The sequence below is a fragment of the Aotus nancymaae genome, unplaced genomic scaffold (genome assembly GCF_030222135.1).
Source record: "Aotus nancymaae isolate 86718 unplaced genomic scaffold, 86718_ANA_hifiasm-v0.15.2.pri h1tg000041l, whole genome shotgun sequence".
In the NCBI taxonomy this organism is placed as follows: Eukaryota; Metazoa; Chordata; class Mammalia; order Primates; family Aotidae; genus Aotus; species Aotus nancymaae.
Window position 1 is genome coordinate 16,418,205 of NW_026988455.1, and position 12,682 is coordinate 16,430,886.

General features: G+C 39.7%; 1 protein-coding gene across 8 annotated transcripts in view; it reads right to left on the reverse strand.

Moving 5' to 3' along the window:
- The window catches only part of DOCK8 (dedicator of cytokinesis 8), a 242,801-nt gene that overhangs the window by 185,454 nt on the left and 44,665 nt on the right, over positions 1–12,682 (reverse strand). For 6 of the 8 annotated variants that reach the window (XM_064361489.1, XM_064361488.1, XM_064361493.1 and 3 more), the window contains exon 2: positions 6,487–6,589. In XM_064361489.1, coding sequence (XP_064217559.1) covers positions 6,487–6,589 — 103 coding nt within the window. Of the gene's footprint in view, positions 1–5,199; positions 5,351–6,486; positions 6,590–12,682 lie in introns of those variants that run through there. The other 2 variants (XM_064361494.1, XM_064361490.1) reach the window with 1 other exon arrangement.

Sequence of the window (12,682 nt, forward strand, 5' to 3'; positions counted from 1 at the left end):
TAAGCTGTCTACTATCTTTAAGGGAAGCTGAAGGCAGTAAAGTTCTAGCTTCTGTGTTATCAAAGTTCTGTACTTTATGGACTATACACTTTCCTACTTCCGCCAAGAACATTCTTTCACTGATGCCACTGAGAGGGAGATGCTGACATGCCACCAAGGGCATCGTTCTAGTTTTACCAAGGTTGCGTTGATTCCTCTACTGCACAATGACAATAAAGAAATGCCTGCTCTACATGCAGAATGCCTGCACTCTTTCATGTTATCTTTCATGGTGAATTTGCATGAAGACTATCTTGAGGTCTTCATTTTCCATCATGCTCCTTCCAGTGCAATCAATGAAATCTAAGAATAGCCCAAATCCTTGAAAGATAAAGTACAAAATAACAATAGAATCAAAAGAACAAAAGAGGACCATATTTATCAGGCAATTAACCATTCAAGTCACCCTAAGCTGTAAAAGGAAACAGGTTGCTTTATTGTACAGAAGACTATACACATAACACAAATAAATGCCTTCTAAGCTATGAGACTTTTTAAAAAAACATAAATGTTACATATACAAACGTGCCATGTAACCATGGTGTTTGGTACATGTCCAGGATGTGGCTTTTTACATCATTTTCTTCAGTCTGAGCCGTTATGGTCCAGCTAATTCATTCCATCTCACTTCAAAACTTTTCTATTCTCATTTTTCAAAATAGAATTTTTCCCTCCATAAAATATGTAGCTTAAGGTTATTAACCACCTATATAATGCCTCAAATCCTCTTTACTTCCTCAGGGCATGATCCCAACTCTTTCTTCTCCTGTATGTTTTATTCCTCTTTCTACTTTCTTTTCTTTTTCAGAGACAGTCTCGCTCTGTTGCCCAAGCTGGAGTACTGTGGCTCAAACATGGCTCACTGCAGCCTTGAACTCCTGAGCTCAAGTGATCCTTCTTTCTCAGCCTCCCGAGTAGCTGGGACTAAAGGCATATGCCACCATGCCTGGTTTTTCTTTTCTTTTTTATTTTTTTGTAGAGATGAGGTCTTGCTACGTTGCCTAGGCTGGCCTCAAACTCTTAGCTTCAAGCTATTCTCCTCCCTCTGCCTTCCAAATTGCTGGGATTACATATAGGCATAAGCCACTGTGCCTGGCTTCTTCTTGGAACAATCAGAAAATAGGCTAGGTGTAATGACTCATGCCTGTAATCCAAGCACTTTGGGAGGCCAAGGCAGGTGGATCACTGAAGCTCAGGAGTTCGAGACCAGCCTGGCAACATGGCGAAACTCCATTTCTACAAAAAAAAAAAAAAACAAAAATTAGCCAGGTGCAATGGTGCCCTTCTGATCCCACCTACTTGGGAGGCTGAGGCAGGAAGATCGCTTGAGACTGGGAGATGGAGTTTGCTATGAGCCGAGGTTGCTCCACTGCACTCCAGCCTGAGTGACAGAGCGAGACCCTGTCTCAGTAAATAAATAAATAAAAAGAAATTAGTATTTTACAGCTTCATTTTAACAGAGATACTGATTATAGACTTGTTTGCTTAAATAGGTGGCTGGCATCAGAGGGTCTCTGGTCCATCTATTCACACAGCTGTGGCAACAGAGAATGCCAAAGCCAATGAGTGAGGGATATTTACTAGCCACAGCTGCCTTCACAGAGATATTTACTAGCCACAGCTGCATTCACAGGACTATTGACTACCCACAGCTGCCTTCTAGCCCTGGTCACAAAGGATTTTGGTAGGAGTGTCAAATAGACCCAGGACAAGTTTATCATCACATCTAGAAAACTAACTTCAAATGATGGATTCCCTTCATATTAAAAAATGTGAAATTCAAAAATATTTTATGTACTTTGAAAATACGTATACAATTATCAGACCTGACATTTATAATTGAGTTTTTTAAAAAAACAATGAAACAAAAAAAAATTAACATCAGACATATACCCTTCCTCTCATCTGATTTATAAGATTTATGACAGAAGCCACTATATTTTCTATGGATACTTCTGTAAGGTTAGTAAGTGATCTTTGTTTACTACACCTTCTGAAATTCAAAGTGCACAGGACAAAAAAAGGAATGTTGCCTTTCTTTATATTGTTCTCCCTATCTGGAATACTTCTACCTTTAAAATCAAAGTTCTTTAAATAAGCCGGGCGCAGTGGCTCAAGCCTATAATCCCAGAGCATTGGGAGGCCAAGGCGGGCAGATCACCTGAGGTCAGGAGTTGGAGACCCGGTCTCTACTAAAAATACAAAAATTAGCTGGGCATGGTGGCGGGCATCTGTAATCCCAGCTACTGAGGACCCTATAGCAGGAGAATTGCTTGAACCCAGGAGGCAGAGGTTGCAGTGAGCCGAGATCGCGCCACTGCACTCCAGCCTGGGTGACAGAGGGAGATTCCGTTTCAAAAACAATAAAAATAGGACGGGCACGGTGGCTCACACAGTAATCCCAGAACTTTGGGAGGCCGAGGTGGGTGAATCGCTTGAGGTCAGGAGTTTGTGACCAGTCTGGCCAACATGGTGAAACCCAGGTTCTACTCACATACAAAAATTAGCTGGGCCTGGTGTCACACGCCTATAGGCCCAGCCACTAGGGAGGCTGAGGCAGGAGAATAGCTAGAACCTGGGAGGTGGGGGTTGTAGTGAGCCAAGATCGTGCCACTGCACTCAACCTGGGTGACAGAACAAGACTCCATGTCAAAAATAAATTAAAAAATTAAATAAATAATAAAGTTCTTTAAATGATTCTCAACCTGGGCTGCAAGTTAAAGTCCCCAGGGAACTTTAAATTACTGATGCTTGGTCCCCACCCCCAGGAATTCTGATTGAATTATCCCTAGCTAATTGTAATGGCCAGTCAGGGCTGTGAACCCTTGCTCCAAGTCTTCTCAGCCTTCTCCATCAAGCTTTTGCCTCCTATTATATTATGTATCCTTTTCTCTTCTAAACACCTGGCACTTTTGAAGCCAGTATAAATATTCTATATTACCTGTTCTCCCAAATGGATCATCAAGCCCTTCAGAGCTGAAGTCATCTTTTATTCACCATTTTTTAATCTCCCACAGTGACTCCACAGTGCCAAATCGTAAGACAGCAATATTAGCTAATATGTACAAAGGACCTCTTACATAATTCTATACTCCCTAGTAGGGACAGCATCATTATGCCAATTTTACAAATGAAGAAACTGAAGTCTTCAGAGAGATTAAGTAGCTTGTCACAAATTACATGACTAATAAATGACGACTGTACTTTATCCCAGAGTCACCTGACTCCAAGCTCTTCACTCTTGCAAAACAGCAGCAACCACAAAAACGTGTAGTTGATTAGGTTCTAAATAACTTGACTTCAATGAAACACCTTTTAAAATTGAACAGCCATTTGTATCAGCGAGTGGGGCCATTGAAATGGTGGTTGTAAAAATAAACGTAAGAGAAGCAAAGGTCAGAACCGCACTTGGTCTTATTTTTCAATTGGCCAAAATAATGCAATGAAAACCTATGGCTTCTCATTTAAGAAAAGTTTTCTAAAGCAGCTTTAGGTTGAGAGTCTTTAGATAATAAACAACTCCTTTGCCTTGCTAGAAATGAATCTTGCTGACACGTTCCATTATCTTTCCATGAAAAGAATTTTTTTTTTTAAAAAGGTAAAAGACAAGACAGTAGAGGGAAGATAAGAATTATTAGAAATAAGAGAATGATGACACATCTTTAAAATGCTAAAAGAAAAAAAATGTCGAATTCTATACTTAGAATAAATATCTTTCAAAACTGAAAAAAAAAAAGGTAAAAGGAAATCACCATGTAAGTTTATGATTTCTTTTGGGGAAACTTCATTCGGGCAGATGACTCAAGGGAAAGAACAGCCGCTTCATTCTGACATTATAACACGATACCAAGTAAACATTACAAAGATGAGATCTCCTAAGCAGATGAAGAAAGAAAGAGAGAGAAAAGAAAAAGAAAGAAAGAGAAAGAGAAAAGAAAGAAAGAGAAAGAAAGAAAGAAAGAAAAAAGATATTGTAAAGGATATTCACATGCAAATAGAACCAGGACTAAATGATGACTGGTAGGAACACCTGATTCTTGCATATTTAACATTTTTACTTATTGTTGCTAGTGTCTTATATCTTCTCTTAGAAAATGGAAGCCACATGTTAACTTCACTACCCCGCAACGTAGTAATTCATCAAAATTCACTTCCATCAAAACCTACTGAGGAGGCAGCAAACTATCAAACAAATGCTTACAAATATTACACATTTTTTCCTATGTAACTTTATATAAAATAATTTCTCCTGAAAAATATTTAAGGCTGCAGCATTAAAATAAAAGCTCGTGGCCATGTCTGTAATCCTACCACTTTGGGAGGCCAAGGCGGATGGATCATCTGAGGTTGGGAGTACAAGACCAACCTGACCAACATGGAGAAACCTCATCTCTACTAAAAACACAAAATTAGCCCGGCGTGGTGACACATGCCTGTAATCCCAGCTACTCAGGAGGCTGAGGCAGGAGAATTGCTTAAACTCGGGAGGCAGAGGTTGCGGTAGCCAAGATCACGCCATTGCACTCCAGCCTGGGCAACAAGAGTGAAACTCCACCCCAGAAAAAAAAAAAAAAAGTAAAGGCTGGTATGGAGATAAGGGGTTAAAGCCTATTAGCTAAACTTCCTTAAAGTCTCTTAGAAGTGATGTCCACACTATTTCCCAAGGACACTACTGCAGAAAGCCGCAGTCTTCATTTATTTTTTAAAAAAGCAAAGCACTAAAACCCTCTACCTTGTTTAAAATTTAAAAGTGTATCCAATCTATTTTAAACTAAATTTTGCATATTTTGGAACACAACTTCAGGCAATTAAAAAATTTTTTTTGATTTTCAATTAAATATATATTAGTACCAAATTAAACCAAGAAGCATATTTATCTTGGTGTAAAGCTCATGTAATATATCTGAAAATGGACACATTATGCACTTGACATGCTTTTATTATACTCTGCAATTGTGAAACACACAGGAAAAGTACAAATAAAAAGGGCAGTCTAGCAAGCCACTGAAGTCATAAACAGATTTTTCTGAAGAAATGGCATGGCAAGTTACCTCTTGCAGTAAAAGATGCTATAGGTTTTTAAGTACTACTATTTCATTCATGACACAACACACAAATTATCCTTCTGAAATAACCACAAATCACTCCAGTAAAACATACCTTTAAAAGATTCACAGTTACCCGGCGTGTAAACTGTTACAGGAGACAAAATGGCGGTTACCGGAAACTAAGTGGAAGGTTACAAAATTTCTAAGAGCAGAAGCGGTTTTGAAGTAGTAAGTAGAAACAAAAAATAACCTAACCTCTTGAAGATAACCACCAGAACAAGCAAGAGAGTGCTACTGTGCTGTGTGAGGAAGTGAGTACAGGAGGGCTGGAGCTCTCTCACAAAGGAAGTGAATATTCACTTCTGGCTTTACAAACCAGCTCGTTTGTCAGATTTATCTCACTTGGCACACATCTGACATTTAGTGCTCAAATAATAACACATGTAGGCACATTCAACAATTGGCATGGATATAAAAATGTAGGCAATCTTCAACTTAAGAGGAAATGTGTTTTTAAAAAATGAAGGTTTAGGGCCAGGCACAGTGGCTCACTGTAATCCCAGCACTTTGGGAGGCTGAGTCAGGAGGATCGCTTGAGCCCAGGAGTTCAAGACCAGCCTGGGCAACATAGTGAGATCCCTGTCTCTACAAAAAGTACAAATATTAGCCAAGTGTGATGGTATATACTCCCAGGTACTTGGAAGGATGAGGTGGGAGGAGAATCATTTGATACGGGGAGGTTGAGGTTGCAGTGAGCCAAGATCCCCCCACTGTACTCCAGGCTGGGTGACAGAGTGACACCCTGTCTCAAAAAAAGAAGGTTTGTACATACTGTGATTCGAATTACAGGATATGAAGCTCCAGACAGAGCAAAATTACAGTAACAGAAGTGAATCAGAGATCGCGTGAGTTGGGCGGTATGGCCTGGGGATGGGAACAGGAGATGGTCAAAGGGCACTGGGGAACTCTTTAGGATAAAGGAAGTGTTCTACATCATGACTGATAAAGGTTAAGTGACTTTAAATTGCCAAATTCACCAAATTGTACACCTAAAATGTGTGAATTTTATTATATGTAAATTATACTTCAAGAAAATGATTTTGGTAAGTTTTCAAGCTAGCCCGTCTCCCCCAAATATGAACCATAATTTGGATGAGACTGAGTAGCCTGAGTAGCCATCAAAAGCACAGCTCTGAGAAGTCCTGTTATGCACCCTAAGTCCAGGTTGGCAGAGGAAGAGAGGGATATTGTCTGATGTCCAAAAGCAGTCAGAGTTAGCATCTGGTGGCTGGAGAATGTGAGGTGATGGTAGGAAGATCAAAGGAGCAGGAGGCAAACACATACCCTGGGCACTTCTGCACTTGACTGTTCACTAAGTAAACCTGGAATTCATACTTACTAGTTGAAGAGAGGGGAAGCCAGAGGTGCTTATGCTCTGTCGATGGTACTGGCCAAGGTTTGGTGGGAGAGTAAACTGTTTCCTTATTTCCGCTGAAGAATACCTTGGATTAAAATAGAAAAATCAAAATGAAGTGATTATTTTAAGAAATCATCTCAATTTTAGATGCAATCTTTGATATTATGTTATAAAACACAGGCTTTGGCTGGGCGATGAGCAGAACTGACTTAGGTACCCTCAGTGGCCTGTTAGTGGACATGGTAGTTTTTATCTGACAATGCATACCCTTGAGAAGTTCACAGAGGCCATGATGCCTGCAGTCAGGGTCCTGCCCAATACTGGAAGGATGATGGCAGGAGAAGGAGGACTTTGAGGTCCAAGAAAAAGATCCAGGGCATTTGACTCCTTCTCCCACAGCCATTCAGAGTTCTCTCTATGTGAAGATGTCTGGTATCTGACTAGAATCCTTCAAACCCTGAGCTGCCATTTTGATCCAGCCATCCTCATTTCAAGCAGCAGAACCCTTTTGGCTGGCTGTTTGCTACAGCAAAGAACACCAGAGAACTGTTATATGAATGCTTCTACCTCCCTGTAGGCACCTTCGATGCTACCAGAATTCCCAATTATTGTATTTTTTCCAAACTGCTCCTAGTGGAGTGATCCTTCGCGTCACCCATATAGACAATGCTCAGCCAACACTTCAGGGAGCCAGGAACCACACACATGAAAGGAAGTTGTTCCCCACTGTCTACTCACACCTGCTGGCAAGTGACTGCTGACCAGTGATACCCCAGCTTGCCAACAGGTTGACTTCTGAGCATTCATCTGTTAGCCATTTGTTTGGAACCCAGAGCACATTTTCTCATTACATCATTGTATTGGTGGTCAGATTCTCAGGCTAGTTCACAAAAGTGTATTTAAACCGCAATGAGGCCAAAACATACAATACCAATACCACTACTGAATATAATTAGAAACTAACAGAGATTACTGAGGATCAAATGAGATCATACATTTTAAACATGCTTTGTGCCCAACAAGGGTATATATAAATTTTAAAATATTGTAACTTTAAATATAATATGTAAATGTAATACTTAAATATTACGAATAAAGCTTATTATATATAAGCTTCTTATGTTTTCTCTGTGAAAATGTGTGCTAGGGCACACTTACTAACTACCCTGCATGATGAGTTTTCTCAGATGGTTGGCTTTGTTCCCAACCTTGGCAATGAGTTACACCTAGAGGCAGGAAACTGGGTTCTTGTCCCAACTTTGGCATCTCTTCTCCCTCAGGAGCATCCCAGTTTCCTTTCAAGATGCCCGTACTCATGCTGTGCACTGTGTAGGCAGAAACACAAATCAAAAGAGTGGGCACATAACTCACAGCAGGAGAAGCATCTCTTTCCCAGGATTCTGAATGACAAATGGAGAGAAGATTGGAAGAATAAGGCTGGAGCACATTCATCCTAGTGGTAGCCCCTTACATGATGAGGCAACGAAGTGTGAAACCTCAGAGAAAGCAGTAGCGACAAGCATAAGCATACTCTTTAATTTTCTACAGCATTTTCTTTATTTAATTTTTTAAAAGTATAAGAAAATACTAGGATGGAAAGTAAGTATTCTACTAGCCATGAAGGAAATGCAGATCAAATCACAATGAGCTGCCATTTCACAACCACTAGGCTGGCTATAACAAGAAAGAGGGGCAATGAAATGCGTTGGCAAGGATGTGAGAAAATGGGGCATGCATATGCTGTTGGTAGGAATATAAAACGGTGCAGTCATTTTGGAAAACAATCTGGTGGTTCCTGAAAAATTAAGCAGAGCTCCCATGTATCCCAGCAATTCCACTCATAGGTATATACCCAGGAGAAATGAACACATACTTCTGGCAGTGTGCAGTGGCTCACACCTGTAATCCCAGCACTTTGGGAGGCTGAGGTAGGTGGATTACTTGAGGTCAGGAGTTCGAGACCAGCCTGGCTAACATGGCCAAAACCTGTCTCTACTAAAAATACAAAAAAATTAGCCAGGCATGGTGGCACATGCCTATAATCCCAGCTACTTGGGAGGCTGAGGCATGAGAATCGCTTGAACTTGAGAGGCAGAGGTTACAGTGAACAGAGATTGCACCACTCCACTCCAGCCTGGGCAACAGAGCAAGACTCTGTCGCAAAAAAAAAAAAACAAAAAAAAACAACAACCATACTTCCCCACAAAAACTTATGCATGAATGTTCATAGCAGCATTATTCATAAAGGCCAAAAAATGGAAAAAATCCAAATGTTCATCAACTGGTGAATGACTTAACAAAAAGTTGTATATCCACACAATGGAAATTACTCAACAATAAAAAGGAAGAGAGTACATATATACACCACAACATACATGAACCTTGGAAACATTATCCTAAGTGAAATAAGCTAAACCAAAAGACCACATGTTCTAGGATTCCTTCTATGAAATGCCCAGAATTGCAAAATCTACAGAGACTGAAAGTAGATTTGTGGTTGCCTAGGGTGGGGATATTGTAGAGAAATGGAGAGTGGCTGCTAATGAGTTTGGGGTTTCTGTCTGGAGTAATGAAAATGTTCTGAAATTGTGGTGATGACTGTGAATACGTTAAAAAATCACTGAACTGTACACATGGGTGAATTTTTTAGTATGTGAATTATATAGAGTTATCTAGATAGAATTATACAGATATAGATAGAGATCGGTATGTGTGTAAATATTCTACTTTATGACAAAAGTAAAAAATTAGTATGACAACTAGGAATGAAAGAATAACCTCAGATTTTGTCTACAAGGGCTTGATAGACTGATTTTAATTATAAGTTGGACAGTCACCAATTTTTAAAAAATCAACAGATTAGACCACTGTCCGAAACAAAAGATCTGTATTGCATGAGCAACAATGTGTCTTGTGTTTGGCACCATAGGAACTCAAACCAACACTGCAATCATTTATTTGCTTACTTGAAAAGAGGATCATAAGCCACAGAGGGCCAACACAACCAAGCCAAGGCCCTTTTCTGTGACCAAGCTGACCTTTTTACAGATAAGACTCACGTCTCCTGAGACTGCTGCCTCCAGATCTTCCCCCAAGAGTTCTCAAATAACATATCTTCCTTTCATGGCCATTCTAAAACCGTTTCTATCATAGACCAGAGTGGTCTATCTGAAATAAGAATATCTGAAAATGTTCAGGAAAGAAAGTGGCATTGTGAGAGGATCAAAGAGGCAAGGGGGACAGAGTCTTGCTTTCGTTTTGAAGCAAGATCTGCTGTCCTATGCCAAAATTCCAGTATTTTTGTCATCATCAAATCAGAATGTTCCTGCTCTCTAGTCTTCTTAAACAGGGCCAACTGGTATTTCTGTTCCAGGCCTCCATGTATGACTTTCCTAATTCAGAACTATGCAACTAATCTTCTTGACACTTTGAGCCTAACCCAATACCTAATAGCACTCCTATTTTTTCTCCCTAGAGAATCAATTATACAGAAGGCAATTAAACCTGTCACTTCAAAACTGTCAAATATGAATGAATTGTTTGTCCCTAAAATGAAAATAGTGAATCATTCCACGTGGAAAAGAATTGCTTCATATCACTTGAAGAACTTCAAAATAAAATAAATGTCTCTAGTGAGGCCCTACACACATATTAAGCTAGCAGAAATAGGCTGGAATGATAAAATGTCATGTTGGTCAAGCTGTGGGAAAAGCAGCATGCCTCATACCCCTGGTGGGGCTGTATATTGGCTCTGTGTCTCTGGAAAGTAATACCGTAATATGCAACCAGAACTATAAAACTGTTGTTACTCTTTAACTATCTTGCTTTGGGGAATATACGCTGTGGAATTCATACAAACAAAAATATAATTTTGAGCAAAAATGAACATCAGAACTCTGTATATAATAGCATGATAGCAAATAATTGGAAATAACCAAAGCATCCCACATCAGAAAGAACACTGAACAAATAATAGTATAAAATACTGGGATATCGTTTTTCCATTTAAAATGACAAAAATATAAATTAGGTTGACCCAGGGAAACCTGCATACAATGTAAGCTATAGTAGAAAATAGTATGAGCAACTAAATACAAACATACAACAATATGACAATATATGTGGAAATATACTACAAGGATCAGAAATCCTTTCCATAGTCACAAAGTAGTTTAATAACTACCTCATTTAGGTCTGTCTCCTGTGAAATTACGTAAGTTCATAATTTTTAAAAAATGCATGTGGCTGGGCTCAGTGGCTCACACCTGTAATCCCAACACTTTGGGAGGCCAAAGCAGGTGGATCACTTGAGCTCAGGAGTTCGAGACAAGCCTGGGCAACATGTTGAAATCCAGTCTCTGCAAAGAATACAAATATTAGCCAGGTGTGGTGGTGTGTGCCTGTAGTCCCAGCTACTCGGGGAGCTGAGGTGGGAGGATTGCTTGAGCCTGGGACGTTGAGGCTACAGTGCACTGTGTTCATGCCTGCTGCACTCCAGCTTGGGTGACAAAGTGAGACCCTGTTTCAAAACAAACAAACAAATTGCATATATATAAATTAGTGTGCAGACAGAGTGTACTACTTGGGATGTTTAAAAGTTATGTAAATGTCGGATGTTAAGTTTCCTAATATGGAACTTCAGTCCCAAAAGAACATATAGCACTCCAGTGTCCAAATCAACCCTCTTCATCTCTACCCCAGTCCTAGTGAAGGGGGACATCTGTCTCCACAAAAAGGAACACAACCAAAGCAGGCTGTGTTTCCATGCAGGTACTGTGTGTGGCTTTTATTTTCCTTTACATTTGATTTTCAGACCAAATTTGATATGTCCAAGATAAATTTCATGATGTTAGATTTATATCATGATAATATTTCCTTAATGAGGTAAGATACCCTTCTTCTAAGGAGCTCAAAATAGTTTATAAATATTATCTTCTTTATCTTCACACATTTTACTGGAAAGGAGCCTTGGGATTTGTTTAAAATGTCAATACCCATTGTGACTAAGGAGTCAGAATGGTGGTGATGGATGGGTGGTAGGGAGTGGGCAGAGAAGCTCTATGCTTTTATTCAGATCAGCAGATAATTATGATGTACAATTGGGACTACAAACCACAACCAATCATAGAGTAGAGCTTGCAAAGTGTGGCTGCTGGACCATTTGCAGTATATCAGCTACTTAAATAAAAATTCTAATTCATGGACCTTCCCCAGTCCTATATTAGCATCTCTTGTGGTATGGCCTGGAAAACTGTATTTTAAGCCAGCAATTCCAGGTATTTTTATGTCCCATAAAGCATAAGATTCACTGATAGTGCAAGACTGTGAAGGAGTGGCTGGTTCATTCATTCATTCATTCATTCATTCATTCCACATTGAGAACACACTAAGTGCTCGGCTCTCTGCCAAGCACTAGGGATTGAAGTTGAAGACAATGACGCTGCTGCTCCCGAGAAGCCTGATCCACTGAGGTGGGAGGAGGGCAGATGAATAATTGAACACTTATAATATGATAAGTATTCTAACACAGGAATATGCACAGTTCCTTGTAAGCAAAGAGGAAAGAGTTACTAATTCTGCCTAGGAATGTTTAGGAAACTTTTAAAACAAGGTTTCTGAGCCAGATTTTGAGAAAAAAAATTAGTAAAAAAGGGTCTAATGAAGACAATGCATTTTAAACTTTTAAACCATTTCATATGTAGACATCAGTTTTTCTCATTCCCACTTTAAGTATTTTAACCATCATACTGCATCATTTCTTTTAAAAAGATGTGTCTAGAAGGACAACGAAAAAGAATGAAAACTAACTGACAGAGTCCTGAGTTTTGACATTTGCCATTTGCTTGAGTTCAAGCACATGAGTTGACTAGGCTGGGTCTTAGTTTCATTAAATATAAACCGAAGGGGCTCGGCTATGTAGTCCTGAGCACCTTTCCAGCTCTAAAGGGCAAAGATGCACAAGAATCTCCAAGCAGATCAATCAGCCCCGCAAGCTACTCCAGCGGCTGTACTAGGAAACCAAACAGCCCTGGAAGGCTCCCCCTGGCTGTCGACCTTCAAGGAAAATCCTTTCATTATCTGCTGGTATGGCCAGCAGCCAAAATGGTTGGATAGATTTTAAAACTGATTTAAGGAAAAAAACTATCTATAAGCACTGAAAGAGGTCTGGGTCTCTTGA